The sequence below is a fragment of the Oncorhynchus mykiss genome, chromosome 22 (genome assembly GCF_057628025.1).
Source record: "Oncorhynchus mykiss isolate SJ-2025 chromosome 22, ASM5762802v1, whole genome shotgun sequence".
NCBI classification, from domain to species: Eukaryota; Metazoa; Chordata; class Actinopteri; order Salmoniformes; family Salmonidae; genus Oncorhynchus; species Oncorhynchus mykiss.
This window is the reverse complement of record NC_143043.1, coordinates 11529097-11552655: the sequence shown is the minus strand read 5'-3', so window position 1 is coordinate 11552655 and position 23559 is coordinate 11529097. Positions and strand designations below refer to the sequence as shown.

Genomic DNA, 23559 nt, shown 5'->3' with positions numbered 1-23559 from the left:
TTGATTTTTATAATATGGTACTTTTGCATTCAAACTTTATTTAGGTAAAATCATACAATAATTACACAGCTGAGTCTTTTCCCATGCTGTGCATTAGCCTCTAAGCTAGTACAGAAAGCAAAGTCTAAGTCTAAAGAGCTCTGGGTTGTTCTTCCTCAGGGCACTGAGCAAGTGGTGCTTGTAGCCTATTCTTCCTGTGGTCAGGCTAGCAGTTAATGTGCTGCTACTGTGGGTAACACTACTGCAGCTGAGACCTGCTCAATACTCTGAGGGAACAATCCCCAGAGGTGCCATATGCAAATGCAACAATAGAGAATAAACCACATTGTTTTTTAAGATTGTCATGTGCCAGACATACACTGGATGTTTTTTTATAAATATAAGTCAGGTCAAATTAGAATAAAGAGTTATTATAAACAATGCATACAATTTGAGAATCCCGAACAGTTCTGCACCGATAGATTTAGGAAAATTAGATTTTGCTCTTTTAACAACTTTAATTCCAAACCTTGGCATGTTTGATTAATTCCATTTCTCTTTTTGAAGGCCAATTTGACTATATAATATTTCGAGATGTTTCAAGGCCTCAGGCCCTGACGTCTGTGGATATTATTTTTGACCGAGTCCAATATGTCTTAAACATTAAAAAGCTCACACTACCCCGAAATATATATATTTTTTTCACGCATACAGGTGACATTCAACATTCAAGTGCCAGTGTTTTTGTTACCGTCTTTTGGTCAAGTTTCTTGTAACTTTCAAAGAATCACTTTGAGGCTTACAAAAATAAATATCTCTCAGAAATGCTTAATAAATTACACAAAACTAGCAGCAAAAGTAGAATCTAGAAATCTGTGTGCAAATGGCTAAATTCCCAACTGCTAAATCCCCTGGTCCCAAATAAATCCTGTTTAAATGTTGAGAACCCTTCCCCTTTGTAAACAAGCTGCGTTTTTTTCCACAATCTCCTCACACAATATTTGGAAGCTTAAGGACATGTATTCAAGACATTTATATAAAACTCTAGATGTGCAATAAAATAACTTTTGTAAAACTTGATGGGCACGACAACAAACAAGGGCCTACACACAAACTCAAGTAGCACCTTTCAATCCAAGTTCTCACTGTCAGTGCATCCGCTTTTAAAGTGAATACATTTAAAAAGTTCAAAAGGCACAATACACTTAAGAAACGTAGTGCACTTAGAGATACTCCAATGCCCCATCTCTCCTCCTCTCGTTGGCTGCTGCTCTTTGAGGGGAAAAGCCTTGTCTGGCCAGTCAGAACCAGAGCTTCATACACATCTAAAGCTGACTACCTCCCAGAGTTGACAGTACACATGTACCATAAGGAAGGGGACAACAGTCCCCAGTCTTTGGCCACCTTCACAGCAAGGAGCAATGGAAACCAAAGCGATGGCGGTGCACTGATAACCCTTGACCTTCAACCCATAACCCCGGCAACAACTGTCCTGCTGTCCAGTCCCTTTGCTTTCTGACTAGTTAACCCTTAGTGATGGACCTGCTACTGCTTGTCTCAGATAGATGAACCATGCCCCTCCAACACAGCTTGAAAAGAGAAAACGTTTGTAATTAAGTTAAGCCTGCGACTCGGTTCATTTGTCTTATATCTCCTTGACCAAAAAACAAAACACTAGCATGCGTAGAATACCGGCTCGGCGGTCAACGGTAAGACTGTTTAATGTTAACGCTGCACCACACCGTGCCTCCCCGACGCTATCGTTCCCCCCTGCCCCCCCCCCCGACGCTGTGGTCCTTGTGCAGCCATTTTGAACTTCACTTCCAAGATGGTGGGCATTTTTTGTTTTGATACATGTTTATAGAAGAAACATTTCACTCAAAACTGCCAGTTTTACAATACCACGCGCATGCGCCCGCTCTTCAAATGTAAACAAACCAAAAAACACTGCCCAGTTAATGTAGCTAGTGGCAGGTAACTTACTAGCTGCCATAACACTGTCAAGTCAATTCATTGAGTGTTTGTTTGAATTAAACCCTAGTGTGTGTTTGTTAGCATTGATTTTAACGACTTTCCGTGTTAAGAGATCACAACTGGAATGGCTATTGGAAAGACTACCGTATCCTTAGAGGAGCCTATCCAGGATAGAGTGAGCGAAAAAATTAAAAAGTAATCGAACTCTTCGTCCTTTAAAGATTAGAATACAGTTATTGGCCAAACTAGGAGTACGGCCCAGTGAGGTCGGACGCTACAGTGAAGTTAGCTGTTTGAACTCGATAAAAGGCTACATGATGACCGTGCGACAATTTTGAAAGGTTCAAATGGATTCATGACTCGAGCGAGTCACAATGCCCCCAGTGTTTGCCAAGGTTTGATTAAGTACAAGCTTTTTTTTTTCTGTTTCTTTTTTCACCCCCAAAATAAAACACAATTTAGAGCTCTTGGCCACATTCATTTGGTGAAATGACAACAGAATTAGTCCTGTCTAAATTCAAAAGGCACAGTACATTACCATACAAATGATCCTCAGGTTATTCTTTTAGGTTCTTATTTTTGTTTATACAAAGAAAAAAGGATGTGCTGTTTTGAACAACGAAAGTCTAGAGTTGCTATATCAGACAATACATGTCAGCATCCTTACATGCACACTCTTAATCTTAAGTGTGCAAATCTCTGCTCTTCTCCAGTGGATTGGCATCACGCTGGTTATATCTTCGCGTTGCGTCGTTCTCCATGTGAGAGAAGCGAAGGGGCAGAGAATCGCAATGTGTGTAATGTACTGTGTGTCAGTGAAAACTACACAGGGTTGAGTGAGCGGGGGTATTTTAGTCTGGCGTAGTCAACATGTGGTTTCCGTGAGGGGATCGGTTTGGTTGGCGTGGCAACCGGGTTTCTATGACTAGTTGCCCCACCAGTCTGTTCCACTACCGGAGTGGCTGTAGTTGCCACCGTAGCCTGCATCGTTGCCACCATAGGAGTTCCCGCCTCCAAAGCCACCTAGGAAGGACAGAGGTCGGGGGTCAGTAGATTGTTATGATAGCTGTATGTGAGTTACTGAATTAATCTATATGGATGACCCCTCACACATGATTGAGTCAGGAATTTATCCATGATGATTTGGAAAACTAAGGGACATTTAGAGTGGCTCTTCAAATGGTTCTGAAAAGGGCCTAGTGCTTACCTCCACCAAAGCCGCCACGGCTTCCGCCTCCTCCGTAACCCCCGGTGCGTGGGCCTCCGCGCCCACCACCACCGCCAAAGCCGCCACCACCGGGTGTCTGACGGTAGTCCCTGGCACCAAATCCACCAGAGGAGAACCTAGCGGAGCGAGAGAACAAAAGTTGATACACACAGAACATGTAGCTTATTCTCCTTTCTCGAGAAGCTCCCTTCTGATCTAAAACCATTGGTGGGACATTAACATCCCTGAAAAAGTTGTGCGTGCACCTCTTGGAGCGTCCGCGTCCTGTGTTGCCCTTGTGCTGGTTCTCATAACCCAGGCTCTCCAGCCAGGACGGCACCTCCTGCTTGGCCTCCACCAGGATGTCCAGCAGGTCCTTGGTGATGTTGCTGTTCTTATCGTTGAAGAACGACGTGGCCAGACCTACAAAACGCAGACAGCTCTCAATACGCTACACACATCATGCAGCGCAACTCTCCAGGGCATGCGGTGGAATGAGCAACTTCAGTTCTTGAAAGACTTAAGGCTTCTTAAAAAGACAATTCATGCAGTGTGAGATCTTAAGTAATATAATAGTGTAGTTTTACTGTTTATCCTCAGTTATTCTCTTGTTTCTACAACATGTTGCTGAGTCTGTTCGGACTAGCTACCATCCCAGTCGTATCAGATGTAATACACAGAGGCGCATGGCCAACACAAACACCGTTATTCACCGGCACCAGTGTGGTAATGCACTCTCCAACACAACGGGACAATCTACTATTGTGCAGAGCTAAGCACAGCATTCTAATTATACAACTAACCGAATGTCAGACTGACAACAGAACCTGATACACAAGGTGAGTGACGCATGTGACCTAGCTATCAGTAACAATATGTGAATCCAAGAATAATTTGGTGATTTATCTATCTGTTTAGTCCGAGTCATGTTAATTATGCAGCAAACAAAAAAAAGCTAATTCTTGTTTTGGTAGCAAAATGTTCTAAAACGTTTTCCTTCGCATGACCTCAAACACAATCTTGGTGTGTTAGAGTTGGGTCAAAATCCTACACATACACATAATGGGTCATGATGGGAGAACCCCCCTCAAACACTAGTCCCACTCACCCAGGTTCCCCACGCGGCCTGTACGACCGATGCGGTGGACATACTCCTCTATGTCGCTGGGCAGGTCAAAGTTGATGACGTGCTTGACGTTAGAGATGTCCAGACCCCGCGCAGCCACCTGGAGGAGAAGACAGAGGGAAACGTGATGCAACCAGCAATGGCGAAAACCTTTCAGGTGGTGATTGTCGTTACGGTTGTAGTAGCTTCAATACAAATCCCGATCCGTTTTGATGCGTGTAGGATAAAAAGGGGGAAATGACATCACTGTCTTGACAGAAGGGGTGTGTGTGTTGCCGTACCGCGGTGGCCACCAGGATGGGGCAGCGGCCAGAGCGGAACTGGTTCAGCGCCTCTTCTCGGTCTCTCTGGGAGCGATCACCGTGGATACTGGTGCAGGCGTAGCCCTCACGATACAGGAAGTCCTCCAGGGCGTCTGCTCCCTTTTTGGTCTCCACAAACACCAATGTCAGAGACTCCTTACCTAGACAGAGTGAGGAAGAGAGACGTAGCGAGAGCGCGCGGAAGAGATGAAAAGAAAATCAAGCAAACGTTGAGTACTTAGCGCACAGGCTATGAGCAGGATAAAGACTTCAGACAATGAGAGGGGCGATGGGATCAGAAACAAAAAAATGGTGCTGCGCTAACAGAGCAGGTGCTGATAGGGTGACCACATGTCCCAGATGGTGCAGGACAGCCCTGCATTATGGCCCTTGTTAGACATTCCAACAAGTCTCTTTTACAGTCACATTGCACTTATTACTATATATATATATATATATATATAAAAAAGATGTGGTACTGGTGATGTTAAACACTTCAATTGTTGAGATCTGATATTCTGATGTAGGCCTACGTCATCTTCAACCAATCACGTTTATCAGAACCTTTCGTGCTAAATTGCAGCTAATCTTTGAGTGGAAAGTTTAACTTGTGCTTCTAATGAAGAGCTACAAAAGGAGGTGGGCCAAGGCCTAAATAGCCGTATTATACTGAAAGGTAATTTTGTCAAACTTGTGAGTGTCTCAATTCTCATAACTTGCTTATTCAGCATACAAAGGTATGTGGACACCTGTACATCGAACATCTCATTAAAAAAATAAACGGGCATAAATATGGAGTTGGTCCCTACTTTGCTGCTATAACAGCCTCCACTCTTCTGGGAAGGCTTTCCACTAGATGTTGGAACATGGCTGCCGGGAATTGCTTCCATTCAGCCACAAGACCATCAGTGAGGTCAGGCACTGATGTTGGGCGATTAGGCCTGGCTTGCAGTCGGGCGATTAGGCCTGGCTTGCAGTCAGTCGGTCGTTCCAATTCATCCCAAAGGTGTTCAAATGGGTGGTGGGGTCAGGGCTCTGTGCAGGACAGTCAAGTTTCTCCACACAGATCTTGACAAACCATTATGGCCCATGCTTTGTGCACAGGGGGATTGTCATGCTGAAACAGGAAAAGGCCTAACCCAAACCGGTGCCATTGAGTTGGAAGCACTGAATCATCTAGAATGTCATTGTAGAGTCAAGATTTCCCCTCACTGGAACTAAGGGGCCTAGCCCGAACCATGAAAAACAGCCCCAGACCAATATTCCTCCTCCACCACCTAGCCTTCTCCAGGTATCTGCTAAACCCAGATTTGTTTGTCAGACTGTCAGATGGTGAAGCGTGATTCACCACTCCAGAGAACGTGTTTCCACTGCTCCAAAGTCCAACGGTGGCAAGCTTTATGCCACTCATAGTGCATAGTGATCTTAAGCTTGTGTGTGGCTGCTCGGTCATGGAAATCCATTTCATGAAGCTCCCAACGAACAGTTCTTGTGCTAACGTTGGTTCCAGAAGCAGTTTGGAACGCTGTAGTGTTGCAACCGAGACAACAATTTTTAAGCGCTACCCACTCAGCGGTCCCGTTCTGTGGGCTTGTGTGGCCTACCACTTTGCAGCTGAGCAGTTGTTGCTCCTAAACATTTCCACTTCACAATAAAAGCACTTCGTTGACCAGGGCAGCTCTAGCAGGGCAGAGCGTTGACAAACTGACTTGTTGGAAAGTTGGCATCCTAGGATGGTGCCACGCTGAAAGTCAGAGCTCTTCAGCACAGACCATTCTACTGAGAATGTTTGTCAATGAAGAGTGCATGGCTGTGTGCTCAATTTTATACACCTGCTGTGACTGAAATAGCCAAATCCGCCAATTTGGAGGTGTCCAAATACTTTTGGCCATGTAGTGCATTTGCAGCTACGACACCCACAGTAAATGCCGTAAAGCCTGGCAGTGAATGCCACGGTAGATGGGACTTGCCGACAAAGTTCAAATATTTAAACTTTTGTCAATCAATGCTAACACTTTTTAAAATGTTTTCTACCCGATGTTCATTAGCATTCTTTGTTTACTGAAGTCACCCTAGCAATGCATACCATCGTGCTGTCTTTTGCTGTCACCATATTTTTTTTTTTACTTTCTTGTCCCGCTATGCCAACTGGTATGATGGTTTTGCGTCCCGTCTATATGCAGCATAACTGTTTTACATTCCCTGAGACCAACCAGAAATGGTTTCCTTGGCCAAATAGTGTCAGATTTTCATTAACAGCCAGTCTCTTACTGCATCACAAAATTTTGCACAAGGCAAAAGAGTAGGTGCTTCAATTAGCTTGTTCGTTGCAGCGGAAGGGGGATGTGTCTGAGATATTTTTTGTTATTAATGTAGGCTACACTGTCCCACAAATATGCCACAAAAATCTTGTCCCGCATTTGGGTATTTTAAATGTGGTCACTCTATAAAATCGATGGTGGTGTGACTGAGTTCATCACCATGGAGCAACGAAACAAACGGCAACTGAAAAATGGAAATCAGGGGAGCAGAAGCATGTCCTCACAGCCATTTGGAATAGTACTAGTAAATGAGTAGTCTCAGTTTTGTCAGCAGTGGACCAACACTACATTAATGGCTATCGGCACAAACGGTCAAGTGTGAAACTGGATGGGGGGTGGATGGGGGCATGTGGTGGTGTCATTGTTGACATTCTCTGATGACCCTACGTCTAATTCAACAGCAGCAGCATTCAGTAACAGGTAGGCAGCAGGCTGCATTTGGGTAAGGTTGGCATGGCAACACTGAGCGATGAAGAGAACAGGACCAGGTTTGAGTGTCTTGAAAATGCATCCTGCCTTCCTTGGAATAATTGCTGATTTCACATGTTTGGATAGGTGAAGGCTAGTAGCATATGGCAAAAACATTCACCTATCCAGTCATAATATCTGTGCTAATGTCACAGAAGGTGTGATGTCTATTCTAAATATTCAAATCAGGGCTTGGATATCTACATGCAGGTCTAGCGCCTAGGGCAGTGTTCACAAAACTCAAGACCTCAAGGGGTGCACATTTTGGTTTTTACCCTAGCACTACACAGCTGATTCAAATAACCAACTAATCATCAAACTTTGATTAGTTGAATCAGCTGTTTCTAAAATGTTTAACTTCATATTCATTATGTTTTGTCATAAAAAAAAGATAGAAGTCTTTCCAATGACAACACCTACTCATAATTGGTTCAACACCGATGAGGTCATTGGAAACTCATCGTCTATCTTTCCCCCCCACAAAACATAGTTCATTTATATTTTTTCCCCCTTTAACATAGATGGACTAAACCTACTTTTATAGAAGACTCCAGTAGCTCCTTTAAACAGTTGACTAACAGAGTGTAGCTCAGTTTACAAAGGCAACAGCCCAACGTGTCCTTAAAATCTCCCACATGTGTGTGTGTGTGTGTAACACCCAGACAGTAACACCAAGTAAAAAACACCAAAGCTGTGCTCCAATTAACATCCTCCTTTGAGGATGGTAAGCATTACTGCTGGTTCTAATGACAGGGTTGGTCCTGGAGGGCTGTAATTTAGTCTTAGTGTTGGGCTGGAACAAAAGCCTGCACACCACAGCTCCCCAGGCCTCGAGTTGCCCACCCCTGACCTAAAGGTAGGATTCCCCTGGCTCTGAGACTACAACCATTATGTCTGGCCCTAAAGCTCTTTTGAGAAATTATGAAAGGAGAAATAGAGGGTTGGGGACCAGGGAAGGGAAAAGGATGGAGTGGGATGTTTGCCAGTTGGGAGGGTCAGACTGGGGGTTATAGTACCATAATAATACTTACCGGGTGTCACTGCAGCCTCCTGAACATCAGGAGCATCACTGGGAATGACTAAATAAAACCAAACCGCCCAGTAGAGTAAACCAAAGGCAGTGTGGAGTAACTTAACAGTTCTTAACAGATATGTAATAACTAGCGCTTTCCCAATCATCCACCCTCCATTTCACCCAGGGGAGAATGGTGAAGGTTCATCATGTCAACTAGTTTAGGAGACCTGTCCATGGGGCAGTTCATTTACTTTGGGCATACAGACTAACAGGTGGTTGGGGGTGGGGGCAAGGGAAAAGGCTAACAAATGTACCCTTTTAGATAAACACCGTGGCAAGTATCATCAATTAGTTTCAATACATCTGTGACTGAACCAATGATTTAGATATACACATATACACACACTAGTTGACTGATACGGGGCACAGTGTTGAAGCCACCGTGTCTCCATCTTGGCACTGCCCCACTATTGTAAAAAACATTTTGGAAGCTATAGAAATACATTTCTTAATGTCTACATTTATGTTTTCCACATTTATTTTATTACTGACCACCTTAATGCACACTTAAAAGTATATTTTGAGACAAAATATATAAAAACGTCTTTAAAGTAAACATTTGACTTTACTAATGTTACTGTGCCCACTACAACACAAAATAATTAATAACATGTAATTTTGTCCTAGAAACATTAATTGAAATAGTGTAGAATTCCATTAATTCCTATGGAGGACTGCTCCTACTGGGGAGTGCCAATATGGCCGACCGGTGGCTTCAGAGCCTCTCAATGACCAATACATATCATCAGCAATCCAGGGCTAATATACATCATTGGATTGAACGTTATACCTGTGTGAATGATGGAGTTTGGTGTGAGAACGTGAGCGTGTGTAAAAGGGTTTGAGTGTTATGGGGTAGAGTTGGTGTCTTTGTTCGTTCATGTGTGCGTTCCTTACCTGTAGCGTTGAGCAGGTCCAGGAGGAAGGATCTCTTGTCACCATCCTCCACCCACACTACTTTCTGGGTGATGTTTTCTGAGGTGGAGCCCACGCGGCCCACGGCCAGGAAGATATAGTCCTCTAGGAAATCACGCGCCAGCATCTAACAGTCAGAAATACACAGTCAGAAACACGCACCCAGAATTGTACTCTATTTCTCAAGCTTGCGTCACTACTGGTGCATGCTTGTGTACCTGGATCTCCTTGGGGAAGGTAGCACTGAACATCATGGTCTGACGGATGCCTTTAGGGGGCATGGTGTCCTGCTCCACGATGCGTCTGATCTGGGGCTCAAAACCCATGTCCAACATCCTGTCAGCCTCGTCCAGCACTAGGTAGCTGACAGGGATGACAGAAACAGCTCACTTAGCACTTTGGTCACTCACTTATGTTAGTGTTGGACAAAACATTAGCCAACTCATTATCATTAACACTAGCCAACTCGTCAGCACTAGTTAACTTGTTAGCTAACTCATTAGCACTGGTTATCTTGTTAGCTTTAGCAAACTCTTTGGTGTTAGCCAATTTGTCAGTGTTCGCGCCTGCCCCACTCACTTGCAGTAGTCGAGGCCAATCTTGCCCCTTTCCATCATATCCACCAGGCGCCCGGGTGTGGCCACCAGAAGGTGGCAGCCTCGCTCCAGGTCTCTGATCTGCTGGCCGATGTCAGCCCCCCCGTACACCACACAGGGACGCACACGGGAGCGGTAGGCAAACTAAGAGATACACAGGACAGTTCAGAACACTAGTACAGCCATAATTCAAGTTTCAACCATCACCCTTTCATTGTCTTTGGAGTATCGTTCATAACAGATGTTACCGAGATGAACACTTATGTTACATAGAACTTGATGCGCATCCATTTTGACAGGATATAAGATTGTACCAGTGATTAAAAATGGAACCAGAAGACATGGCACTGGGCATTTTGCCCCTCCATAACACACACAGTACAGGGAAAGTGTGCATGCCAAGAAAATACATTTTATTTATCTCGTTGCAATCAATCAGCCTGTTGGGAATCAGTAACATTCAGTTCACCATCTTCCTTAGCCGCAACAAGGCTACTCTACTATACTGGTGTCACTACAACGCCATTCATTGTCTGTCCATCGTGTATGGTTTTGTCTGTCTGTGGAGTTTTAGCCCACACCTTTCTGGACTCTTCGTAGATCTGCAGGGCCAGTTCTCTGGTGGGAGCCAGGACCAGGGAGAGAGGATACTGCTTACGGCGCCCATATTTACCACTGTCCTGTGGAGGGAAGCAACAAGTGTTGGTCAACCTCAACACATCACATAAATAAATAGCACACCTGCAAGTCGGGAGGGGCAATTTAATTGCTTTCATAGAAAAGCAGCGTTTCAGATTGATGGAAAAACTCAACGTTGCAGGCTGCTCGTGTATGTGACTGTGTACCTGTCCGTTCTTGCCAGCCGCTGCAGCGTCTCCAGGCCCCTGTGTGTAGATCTGGCTCAGCACTGGCACCAGGAAGGCTGCAGTCTTACCCGAGCCTGAGGAAAGGAACAGTCACTCAATACAATAATCATTCATTTTTGCTGGTCTGAAAGAAAATCCCCAAACATGTTTTAAATATTTAGCTAAATTTGTAATGCAAAAGGAATCAAATTAAAGTCCCTAAACAGGCTCAATTCCATTTTATCCTCTAGCGAATCCTTCCGCTACCGTCTCCCACCTTGAAGTAAAGCTTCTTCATTCATTCTCTTACCAGTCTGAGCGCAAGCCATGAGGTCTCTCTTGGACTTGATGACCGGGATAGCGTATTTCTGGACAGGGGTGGGCCGCGTGTAGTGGGTCAGGGCAATGTTGCTCATGATGATCTCACCCATGTCCACATCATGGAACTGAAATACCAAAACACAGGCGCTGTTAGTTTTGGATCACTTCTACTCTTAACTTTTGTCAACAAGAGTTACTTGAAAGTGTTCCATAGCGTGTTTCTCTTGATCTACAAGACAATTGTTGACTGTAAAGCCAGTGACGTGACTTACACTATCAATGTGTGGCGGGCAGTTGGATCCAGTGGCCTCCACCGGAATGTCGTCGTATTTCTCAAAGTTAATACCTGTGTTGCCGCTTGAGAACAGCTCCCTGGATGAGCGGAAAAAAATTGGGTTAGAGGACATCACATTAGACAACACCTAACATGACTCTTTAAAAAGTTACCCAAAATTGCTGAACACTTCTATTGCACACTCCCAGCTGTAAGAGTGAGTCTAAGATCAATATGGTTGAGTATGCTTATTTAAAATGGCACACTTAAAGTTGCAGAACTCCTATACATACTGGTTTTGGCCAATGTAACAGTTGAGAGGAGAAGAGTGTGACTCACGCTTCCAAGCGTTCGTTGGCGGGGCTGGGTTTGGACCAGTCCTCATCGTCCCTGGAGTCTTCCTGCCAGCGGTTGTTGCCTCCACCGCCATAACCTCCACGCTGATAACTACAACAGACACACAGATACACTGCTCAACACACTTCACAATCATCAGCTGTCTGAACACACACCTACTTGTATAGCAAAATGCATTCCGCTGACTGGTACGTACCCTCTGCCCCCTGATGATCCACGGTCGTTGTAGAAAGAAGACTTCCCCCTCCCGCCAAAGCTGTTATAGGCTGCGTCTTGTCTGGGAGTACCTCCCCAGCCTCCACCATCCTGTCCACCACTAAACCCTAGCGAGAGAGAGTGGATAGCTTAGTGAGTACCACCATTCAAATATTGCTTGGGAAGCAAACAGCCATTTTGGTAAATGGATTTGATCGAATGATTGGAGTGTAGGATAGACAATGTGCAGGGGTGTTTTTTTTTCTGTATCTTTCAAGTATTGTCTGCGTATTTTATCAATAAAACATATTGTGTCTTAAGTAAAGGAGTCTTATTCGTATTAAGTATTTTATTCTTACATTATTTCAATTACTGGTGACTCAAGGAAATTCTGCCTCTGCAGATAGTCTATTAGTAGTCATTACTAGTATTACCGAGTAAAAATGTGTCTATATGCACAGTAGGACCTAGAGGACCAGATCTAGAGCATAATACAATATCTACTACTTGCATTAGTCTAATAGTATTGGTTATTACTGCGGAATAGATAAATACAATTTGGCACAGTAGGTTTCCCCACCTGCGATGTGCATTGGCTGATTAAACGAGGCGCCACCCATGCCGTTACCGCGGTAGCTGCCACGCCCACCTCTGTCATTTCGGGGAGGCCCGCCGCGTCCCCCGAAGCCCGTATTGCGGTTGTCATGGTAACCATTGGCAAAGCCGTTGCTGCGTCCGCTGTCCCATCCTCCTGGAGAGTCTTCATGGACAGGGTGAGGGGAATGAAAGGAAGAGGGGGATGATGAGACGGAGGTAGAGAAAGTGTACTATGGGGTTGTCATGTTCAGAGACTACGAAGGGGATAGATTGGACTCCCAAGCCCACAGACAAAGGAAAATACTCACCTCACTATTAAAATATCAGTTCCCATCACCCTCCTTTCAAATGGGATTTGGCAAAGCTAGTGACTATTGATCAAAGGACTTCTAAAACTATATTTTAGAGATTCAACCTTGTAAAAAGGGAGGCCAACTGACTGAACTTGGCAGTATGAGTTCACAACAGAACATCTCTGCAGAAAACCTATACTTCCAAAGAATCCTACAATACAAGATCAGGCTCCCATCTGAGGTGGGGACATTCACTACAGCGATATGCCCAGCTCTGCATGCTGGCCGTCTCATCTTTCCCATTGGTGGCAACACCATTATGAGTGCAGGCTAGGCAGCAGGCTGGTCAGGGGACTGTTTAGGGCTTTACCACTGCCAGACGTGACAAACAGCCCCAACCCACAGGGTTTTTCTTTCACTTCAAGGTGGTAAAGCTTCAGATAAAAGGTAGTCTAAATATGTAGTAAGCAGCAGCTTCCACATCCACCTGTGGGTCCTCAGCGGCTCCTTCAACACCAGATTTCTCACGCACAGGGCAAACCTAATGTGGTGAATACACACACCAGCTGAGGCTTCAGACCAGGCCTAGTGCTGTGCACAAACACACACTGTTCATATCCCTGTGCACTATGCAAACAGCGCTAGCCAGGAGCCACATTCTGTAGGATCAAAGACTACCATTCAGAGGCATTGCTAAGAAACTGAGTCAGCTAGTTTCATGTTGGACAAGGGGCCCAGAAATACTTGTTAATTTAGCCTAGTCCTCTATTGATGCAAACTGTGCATTAACACAAGGGATGCAATAATGTGTAATTCATATTGGTGCAGGCTGAATGAGCTACATTAATAAAAGACAATTCTGTCTAAATTACTTGAGTTGAAGACTCCAACAGTAAGCAATATACTATATGAATGTATAGTGTGGCTTAGCCAATGTTCAATCAGACAGTAAAATTAGCAGGTCTGCTTACTCTTTTTGGAGGGACTATTTCTGGACAGTAGAGTTAACACAGATTAAGGTGGAAGGATAGAGGAATCACATAACCAATCAGGATTCAGATCAGTCACCCCCTACAGCAGCACACTGCAGGCTCTGACATCAATACGCATGGCACAATGCTAAAGACAAGCGAAGTCCTTACATCTAAGCCGCACAATTTCAGACCCCAACAAGTTACACAAGGTTTTCCTTGGTTAATTACAGTGCCTATTGGAAGGATTCCAAGTAAAGGCTAATAGCTATTTAAGCTCATCAAATGTGCAACATTTCCTTCACACAGGAGTCCCTGCTTTGATTCCATTCAATTGGTATACTCCTAGAATGACCAGAAGGTAGTGAATACTACATACCTAAGGTTTGTTTTGATACAGCTGTATTCCTACTGCAGATACACAACATAAGGATGTTAGCATTGAGCATACTGCAGCTCCCATTGGCATTAGTAATAAGGCCATTCTAGCGACGCAGGACAGAATCTCACTAAAAATATCAATTTTAAAACAACCATGCAACAGAGGCAAGCTACTGCATACTAGAATACACAGCTTTGATACCAGTCCATGGCTGCATATTCTCAAGTGATACCCTATTCCCGGTAGTGGGAATTGGGTGTGGTGTTCTCTTAGGGGAATAGCCTACGTGGCATGCAGGTACACAGGTATGCCATTTCTGTCTGACCAGACCCCATTGTTAAAGTGGTAAAAGTCTAGCTCCTGAGAGGCCAGTCTTGGGTAACCTAAGCAAAGGTACAGGGGAAGGAGGCTATAAAAACAGATTACCCTTCCATAAGTTGGCTGATGCAAGAGTAGTTTGACATGCCACTAATAGTTACCGGCCATACAGTTATCCCATCCAGGTGTATAGTTATTTTTGTGTCTTTGGTGGCATTGAGGGTACTGCTTAAATGAAACTTTCAGGGACACCACATATTGTAAAGGCTTACAATATGGAAAATACTGTGGGTTAGAACATGTGCAAGATCGCACACACACAAGTTCTCAATACAGCTAGCTCATCATTGAAAGCAGCTATAATAAGATGTTAAAATTAGATGTGCTGCAATGCCAGCAAAAGAATTTAAAAAATCTAATGCATTGGCCTAGATGGAGCTATCATATCCTGTTCCCTCACATATAATTTGTAAGCAGCATATGAGCAAAACCAGCAGAAAAAAAAGCAAATCAGTTTCAGGTTTGAAGCTGGGTGTCGCATTGTTTTTCAAAAGTCTAATCCCCTTCACATTGGGTTCCATTTCCACAGATTCAGTTTACGTTGGTGGAATCTGTGCACCTGGAACAACCCACATTGGTGTTTCAGGTGTGTAAAAGGCCATTTCATGCAACTACAAATGCAGGGTGCCCTCAGCACAAAGGAGACGGAAGGCACTTACAGAAGTTCACTGGAGGTGGCACTGAATAACCGTACTGTCTACCAGAGGAATAAGCATTTTCTGTTGTGGGATAAAAATAAAATAAAAAACAATGTCACAATGGTGTGAGATGAAGCTAACCCAAGAAACGCTTTACCATGATTAATGAGATGTTCATTGGGATATACTCTGGCATTTAATATGTGTACAACTTCTCAGAGGCAAGTCAGTGCTAGCCTAGTTAGCATGAGAATGTTTTCTTAGGACACCGGCTTGTCTTTCCCTTAAGAATATTGTGATCTGCTGGACCCAGTGACAGCGAGCAGTAAACAACTGGTAACTTTCCAAATCCAACAATCATGCAGATTATTCAGAAATGGCAGAGAGAATGTTGATGATTTCTCTTGTGCAATAACTGGAAGTATTTTTGTTGGGCCAGGTCTAGAAAAAAAGTTGCCACGATTGAAACAATTGTACAGTATCCTCTGTAATTTTTGGTGTATGCATCTCAAGGGTTTCCAGACTTTTGACACATGCCCCAAAAATAATCCCGGACCCACCATGTTAAAAGTCTCTGTGCCACCAGAGACTCTGGGTTCGAGCCCAGGCTCTGCCGCAGCCGGCTGCGACTGGGAGGCCCATGGGGCGGCGCACAACTGGCCTAGCATCGTCCGGGTTAGGCCGGCAGGGATATCCTTGTCTCATCGCGCACTAGCAACTCCTGTGGCGGGCCGGGCACAGTGCGGCTTGATTGAGTTGTGTTTCGGAGGACGCACGGCTCTCGACCTTTGCCTCTCCCGAGTCCGTACGGGAGTTGTAGCAATGAGAAAAGACAGTAACTACTAACAATTTGATACCACGAAATTGGGGAGAAAATGAGGGGTAAAAAAAAAGTCAATGTAAACTTTTTTTTCTTCTTCTTTGAGCTTTGACAGTATAATTGATTGACTGATTTGTAATAATATTTAAATCAGAAGGAGTTATGGTTTGAAATTCATCAGAAATGTATTGGGAAGTTGAGGAAAACAGGCAATTGTGTATGATCTTCTATGTAGAAGAGATCATAGATGTTTTTTCCACCAGTCTGGTGGAAGAAAAGAGACACCGTTCATTTTATTACAACCGCTTTTAGCAGCTAAAAGCTGTATGAACCAAGCGCAGTGAGCAATACGGACCCCATTCCAGTGTTTTGTCACCCCTGGATGGCCGGGTGACATGTAGAAAGTACTTGTCAACAAGTGGCAGCTTTCCACGACGATCAATAGGACCTCAGGCGGCACGTTTCCTTATTTGTAAGGAACGCTATTACGTTTATCGAGAGCTGTAGAAGCATTGGCTTGCGGTAAACTCCTTATGCAGGTAGAAGGGCGACATTTGTACATTAAGTATTCCAGGTCATGTGAACATAATTTTATTATTTCCACGCCTGTGAGCCAGGAGTTGTTAGTCAAGAAAGACACAAATAAGGTTGTACGTCATTGTAGGGCTGGGCAATATGGCTTAAGCCTAAAAAAATAAAAAATAAGATTTATTGGTGATTCACAACACACATCTAGATTTTTTGTTGTTCTCCATATAGGCGTTGTTGTACAATTAAAAGTAAAATACACTACTTCTGACAGTCCACAATAATCAAATTAATTTGAGGCTTGTGATATTATACCAAGGCTAATTGGATGAATAAGCCTTACACAACCACAAAACCCACTAAGACTTTATTTTAGCTAAAAAAAGTTACATCTGCTTTTCTGATGGACAGCGTATTGAAAATGCAGATTTCGGAATTCTAACGCAACCCCTGGGTTGCACATTTAACCCCTTTTTTGGTGTCACAAAACTACCTGTATTATTCAATTATATATAAATTTTTAAAAAAGTGGTACCGGTTATCTTCAGACGAATCCCATGACCCTTGTGGGGGTCCTTGAGCAAAATAGAGAACGCCATCGTGTTTGTGAGAATTCCCCCTTTCTATAATGTGGTCCCATTAGTTTGTAGCCCAAACGGTTCAGAGACTTGTGGGGATCGTAGAGCAAAACACCATCGTGTTAATGAGTCTCCCCTTTTCATAGAAGGGTCATAAATTTGACGTTGACGTTAGAAAAAAGATTTTCAGGATGTCTCATGGTCTGACAAACACAGCTGGAGCTCTGCCACCTTTCACCACAGATGAGAAAGTGCAACACTGGAGGATGCTGATACCTCTGGCTTTAACTGACTGATTTTGATGTTTTTTTTTTTTTTTTTTTTACATGTAACTTAGATTGATGCAACAGTGCTTCAATTAACTTGGGGATTAACTGACAAATGCATGGATTTCTGGTCGAAGTTATAATTTCAACCTGTCCCGAACCCATTAAAACACTGGCCAAAACTTATTTCACACCTTCATTAACGACAAGCCCTTTGTTATCCAACGGCATTAAATATTTAAATGGAGAACATGGGAGTTTTGGGGGGGGGGGGGGGGGGCAAGCCTGAAACAAGCAGACAGGTAGGCCTATAGAATTGGGAACTGGTAACAATCGGCAGAAGACCTCGCTCAGAGCGAGTCTGTACCCTGGTAATACAAGTCGGGGCTGATGTCTTGTATGTGATTTATTGGGTGTCAAAGATGATGCTTACCGTTTTTGGAAACTTCTTTGTTCCTCAAGTGAGGTGGAATGTAACGCCCTAGGAAGTGGAAAATGGTAGGACTATCAGTTTTCACATTGAGAAACAAATAGTATGGTAAAGCCATCAATGAAGATCGCCACAATGAGCTACACTGAATGCAAATTATTGGCTGTTAATACTTACTGCCTGTGCCTCCTCCCTGTCCGTCAGAGTTCAAGTCTAGGCCAGCAAGCTGAAAACACAGAAATGATGTTGGAGTGCATCAAGTGATTTTAACACAAGCATGGTCAAATACAACCAAGGGGTGAATTAATGCTTGCAAATCTGGTGCCAAAAGTCTGATCCTAGCACTGATTGGACAGGTTCAAGTTCAATATGAAGGATAGCCTGTACAGTGCATTCAGAAAGTGTTCAGACCCCTTACCAGGTTCCACATTGTTACGTTACAGCCTTATTCTAAAATTGATTAAATTGTTTCCCCCCCAATCTACACACAATACCTCATAATGACAACGTGAAAACAGAAATAATCCAAACTTCTTCCATTATAAGAATGATGGAGGCTACTGTGTTCTTGGGGACCTTCAACGCTGCAGACATTTTTGGTACCCTTCCCCAGATCTGTGCCTCGACACAATCCTGTCTCGGAGCTCTACAGACAATTCCTTAAACCCCATGGCTTAGTATTCGCTCTGACATCCACTGTCAACTGTGGGACCTTATATACAGGTGTGCACCCTTGCTCAATTTCTCTTTTTCAAAGTCTCATAGCAAACAGTCTAAATACAGTATATCAGTATACGTATGTAAATCTATATTTTATGAATTTGCAAAAGTGTCTACAAACCTTTCCTTGCTTTGTCATTATGGGGTATTGATGAGTGGGGGGAAAGTATTGAATCCATTTTAGATAAGTCTAAAATAAAATGTGGAAAAACTGAAGGGGTCTGAATACTTTCCAAATGCACTGTATACCAAGTCAGTGAATCAAATGTTTACATTACTGAAGTGATTCTGTGTGTGGGGAAAGTTCAAAGTTACAGCCAACGCTCTTGGCTTACATGACCAAATTGTTTTTGCATGTGCATGTTGACTTTGACGCTTTTACGACACTCCTGTTAAAATACCCAAACCAACTATATTATTTTGGGGACAGGTCGAAACACACATAAAACATGCATTGGACATTTACCAAGCTTGCTGTTGCTAGCTAATTTGTCCTTGGATATAAACATTTACGGATCAAGCATAAATTGGCCTTTAGTCTAGGCCGCCGCAAAGGATTAGTTCACTGAGATGGGTACATACATGCATACAGGTTACTGCTCGACTAAAACAACCTTGGTCGACCAATCGACTAATTGGGGTCAGCCCTATTCCCTGTTCACCTTTCTTCTGTTGATTTGATCAGCAGTTGGCAACCAACTGAGACGCATTACCAGTTCTATTTTAGCGCCTAGCTACACAGACGCACGGAATGCTACAGGTTTGGTCAGCCTGTTAAATGCTGACCAGACCACCCAAGTTGCTAAACACATTAGTCAATCATTTCACCCGTACTGCTTGCCAAGCGCTAAAATAGAAATGTATTATATTTTAGATGCTTTAGGCGCTGTGGGTTCCACATTTCCAATTTCCTCAGTATTTAAGAGCATAACGTGGGTGATTGAAAGATGAACTTGGTACACACTCCAGTCCAGTTGGTGGCGGTAATGCACCTTAAAAAGTTTGCTTCCAATCGCCATATAAAATCCACAGAAAAACTAACTAGGTTTCCCCTTTATGTTTATGGTTAAATTGTCAGAGTAGAGAACACACGGTTTTGTATGAACCAACATGGGTCAAGATTCTACAAAGATCCAGCTAAAAAAGGGCCATATGCATTCCAGCTAAAATAACAACCCAATGTTTTCCCACAACAAATTAGCTAGCAACAGCACACTAGCTAGATTTCTATCATTGTTTCATGTGCATTTTGACCTGTCCCCAAAGTAATATAGTTGGTTCAGGTATTTTAATCTGTCTCGTGGGGATAGACACATGCACTGAACAGGTCATTGCATTTTGGTACACCAGAAGTACATTAAGTTGCAGAGGCAGTGCATATGTTGGATTTATCGAATTTTCACCTTCTTTACGTTTCTGTCAAGCCCTTTATGCATAAGGTTTGATGCATACATTAGATAAATCCAGCATATGCACCAAATAGAACGCACTACAACATAATGCTGCAAGGCAAACAATGCATTCCATTAGTATTTAATGTACCTCTGGTGTAACAAAATGTAGTGACATTAAAGGTGTGATCAAGGCTTTACCACCATAGTGAATCATGTGCAAAATATCCAAGACTAACGCTTCCAACACACCGACAGTGGTGGCATTTTGGTACACCAGAACTATATTCATTTCCGATGAAACGCTGCGTTTGCCTTGCAGCATTGCGTTGCAGCGGCAGTTGCAGTGCACAAATTGGATTTATCGACCGTATGCGTCAAACTGTATGAGTAGGTGGCTTGACAGAAGTGGCAGCGGCATAAAGTGAATGTTTAACTTTTGCTGCATACAAATCCAGATGATGCTGTCTGTGTGATCGAAGCGTTGTTCTGCTGACTAACGTTATATACAAACACGATTATACCGGCGAAGTAACCTTATATAGACCAATATCCACATAACATTTATTAAAAGCAAGTTAACTAGCTATGTTTTACATAACTAAAACCGGACATTAACTCACTAGCTAGTCAATGGTAGATTGGCTTTGTAAACGCAGTCTGGAGTAGGTTACTTTATTCACCTACAGTCCTCGCGATTGTTATTTCCTGCGCCACGTTTCAAGACTCAGCAGTTACTTTTACCGGCCGGTAAAATGTCATCAATCCAACCAGCTAAGTTAGCTAGCTAACGTAAACTAGCACGCTAAATGTATCTGAATATCAAATGTCAGCTTGGCAGTTATCTATGTTGCTAACAAGTATTGGTTATGTAGCTAGATAGCCAACATTAACCAAGGCCTAAGCACGCCTGGTTAAGATTGCCGTGAGATCAACTACGCAATCGATACCGACCTGTTACGTGTAGCCAACTAGCCTGGCTAATTACATATTAAACACTGAAATATGTATTTTCGACTGTCAGCTAGCTAACTACATTAATATACAGTTATTGATAGCAAGTGTTCACTATATGTAATCGTTGAAACAAATCATTTTCTAACTACCCAAGTCTTATCAAAACTGAATATTGCTAGGCAGCATCCGCCATCACCACAGTTAATGTCACCGGCGACACACCAACCACCATTTTACCAGCCACATCCACGCAGTTAGCTTGGCTACGAACCGCTTTAGCTTGGTAGCTTAGCATACGCTTCGCTAGCTGACGGAACGTTATTTTAGCTGTCCTAACTCCATATTTCCTAAGTTATAATTGTATTAAATACATTAAGTAAAACACTCACCTGCTGATCTAGACCGTGTTGATTATCAACGACCACATGACTCATAACTAAAGAGAATAGAGAGGGTTATTTGTCAAGGGAAAGTATTTTCTTTGTTAGCACACTAGCTAGTTTCTTTGAAGATCACACAATTCTTCCTAGATTCCAGTCCGTAATATGTTGCTAACTTTATGTCCTTTCAGTCAATAAAACAAGTGTATTGTGTAAATAAATGTTCCTTTCTGTCAGTTTTTACGTGGTTGCAAATTAAAGTATCCACTCGAGCTGTAACCGTAACCTTCCACTGGCTTCTCCGTGGTGGAATGAAGCTAAGTTACGCGCACAGGTACCGCGAGATAACACTATTTTAGAACAGACATCGCGATGTTCCAAATTTTGTACATTTCCGCGCGGAAATATTAATCTGCATTATTTTTGCTCAGGTGAAGTGCGTATGATAGTAAAGTAAATAATATTGCTAATAGCAAACATATTAAATCGTAGTAAACATATATTATGATAGGACATAAGAAAAGGAGACAAGGTGAAGGAAAAGAAGCAAAACCTTGTGACGCGGCACTTTGGGTATTGCTTAATTGTCTGAAATGGCCTCTTCTCCTTGTATCAATCATCTGCAATTCAACACTGTAAGTGTTGGACAGGTTAAGCACACCATACTAAGTAGGTTCCACAAGGCAAAGCGTCAATACAGGACTAAGATCGAATCGTACTTCACCGGCTCCGACGCTCCTCAAATGTGGTAGGGCTTGCAAACTATTACAGACTACAAAGGGAAGCACAGCCGAGAGCTGGAGCCTACCAGATGAGCTAAATTACTTCTGTGCTAGCTTCGAGGCAAGTAACACTGAAACATTCATGAGAGCATCAGCTGTTCCAGATGACCGTGTGATCACTAAGACCTTTATTTTATTTATTTTATTAACTAGGCACGTCAGTTAAAATGACGGCCTACTCCGGGCAAACCTGGATGATGCTGGCCAAATTGTCTATGGGACTCCCAATCACGGCTGGATGTGATACAGCCTGGATGCGAAACCAGGTACTATAGTGATGCCTTTTGCACTGAGATGTAGTGCCTTAGACCGCTGCGCCACTCGGGAGCCCAGGTCAACATTCAGGACGTGTACTCCAAGCATGCGCTGACCAACTGGCAAGTGTTTTGTGTTGAAAGTGTTCTGACACTTTCAACCTTTCCCTGTCTCAGTCTGTAATACCAACATGTTTCAAGCAGACCACCATAGTCCCTGGCCTGAGATCACTAAGGTAACCTGCCGAAATCACCACACACATACCCTCATATGCTGGCCCTCGCTTCATATTCGTCACCAAACCCACTGGCTCCAGGTCATCTATAAGTCTTTGCTAGGTAAAGCCCCGCCCTTATCTCAGCTCACTGGTCACCATAGCAGCACCCACCCGTAGCACGCGATCCAGCAGGTATATTTCACTGGTCACCCCCAAAGCCAATTCCCCCTTTGGCTGCCTTTCCTTCCAGTTCTCTGCTGCCAATGACTGGAACAAACTGCAAAAATCACTGAAGCTGGAGACTAATGTCTCCCTCACTAACTTTAAGCATCAGCTGTCAGAACAGCTGACAGATCATTGCACCTGTACATAGCCCATCTGTAAATAACCCATCCAACTACCTCATCCCCATATTGTTATATATATCTTTTTTGCTCCTTTGCACCCCAGTATCTCTACTTGCACATTCATCTTCTGCATATCTATCACTCCAGTGTTTAATTGCTACATTGTCATTACTTCGCCGCTGCGGCCTATTTATTGCTTTACCTCTCCCTAATCTTACCTCATTACCACACACTGTATATTGATTTTTTCTATTGTGTTATTGACTGTACATTTGTTAATTCCATGTGTAACTCTGTGTTGTTGTTTGTGTCGCACTGCTTTGCTTTGTCTTGGCCAGGTCGCAGTTGTAAATGAGAACTTGTTCTCAACTGGCCTACCTGGTTAAATAAAGGTGAAATAAAAAAATAGGCTGTTCTCTCTGATACCGCGCACGGCAAGCGGTACCAGAGCGCCAAATCTCGGTTCAAGAGGCTTCTAAACAGCTTCTACCTGCAAGCCATAAGACTACTGAACATCTAATCAAATGGATACCCAGACTATTTGCATTGCCCCCCCCCCCCCTTTTTTACACTGCTGCTCCTCTCTGTTATTATCTATACATAAGTCACTTTAATATCTCTACTCACATGTATATATTACCTCAATTACCTCGACTAACCGGTGCCCCCGCGCA

At 43.4% G+C, this 23559-nt stretch overlaps 1 protein-coding gene across 10 annotated transcripts; it reads right to left on the bottom strand.

Annotated features, from left to right (window-relative positions):
* LOC110501349 (putative ATP-dependent RNA helicase Pl10) lies at positions 1-21842 on the bottom strand. 10 transcript variants are annotated; one of them, XM_021578859.3, is made up of 20 exons: positions 21294-21620; positions 18014-18062; positions 17840-17887; positions 15236-15295; positions 12536-12715; positions 11957-12083; positions 11743-11850; positions 11402-11501; positions 11119-11254; positions 10809-10903; positions 10545-10643; positions 9947-10107; positions 9586-9730; positions 9350-9494; positions 8409-8456; positions 4568-4749; positions 4269-4386; positions 3427-3583; positions 3161-3297; positions 1-2976 (listed from the first exon to the last, which is right to left on the bottom strand). In XM_021578859.3, exons 1-20 carry the CDS (start codon positions 21336-21338, stop codon positions 2879-2881), a joined length of 2238 nt encoding a protein of 745 aa, XP_021434534.1. In that variant the 5' UTR covers positions 21339-21620; the 3' UTR covers positions 1-2878. The 10 variants fall into 10 exon arrangements, with proteins under 10 accessions (XP_021434534.1, XP_021434538.1, XP_021434537.1 ...); XM_021578863.3 differs by having other exon boundaries at positions 12605-12715; XM_021578862.3 differs by lacking the exon at positions 15236-15295 and having other exon boundaries at positions 21294-21840.
* Positions 21843-23559: the final 1717 nt, after the last annotated feature.

What these genes read in the sequence shown, in the direction of transcription:
- LOC110501349 (XM_021578859.3), bottom strand. Translation starts at nt 21,338, where the DNA reads ATGAGTCATGTGGTCGTTGATAATCAACACGGTCTAGATCAGCAG. An exon ending in GGACGCGGACGCTCCAAGAG is followed by an intron (nt 3,298 to 3,426) that starts GTGCACGCACAA and finishes TCGCTCCGCTAG; the next exon opens with GTTCTCCTCTGGTGGATTTG. An exon ending in CCGTGGCGGCTTTGGTGGAG is followed by an intron (nt 2,977 to 3,160) that starts GTAAGCACTAGG and finishes TGTCCTTCCTAG; the next exon opens with GTGGCTTTGGAGGCGGGAAC.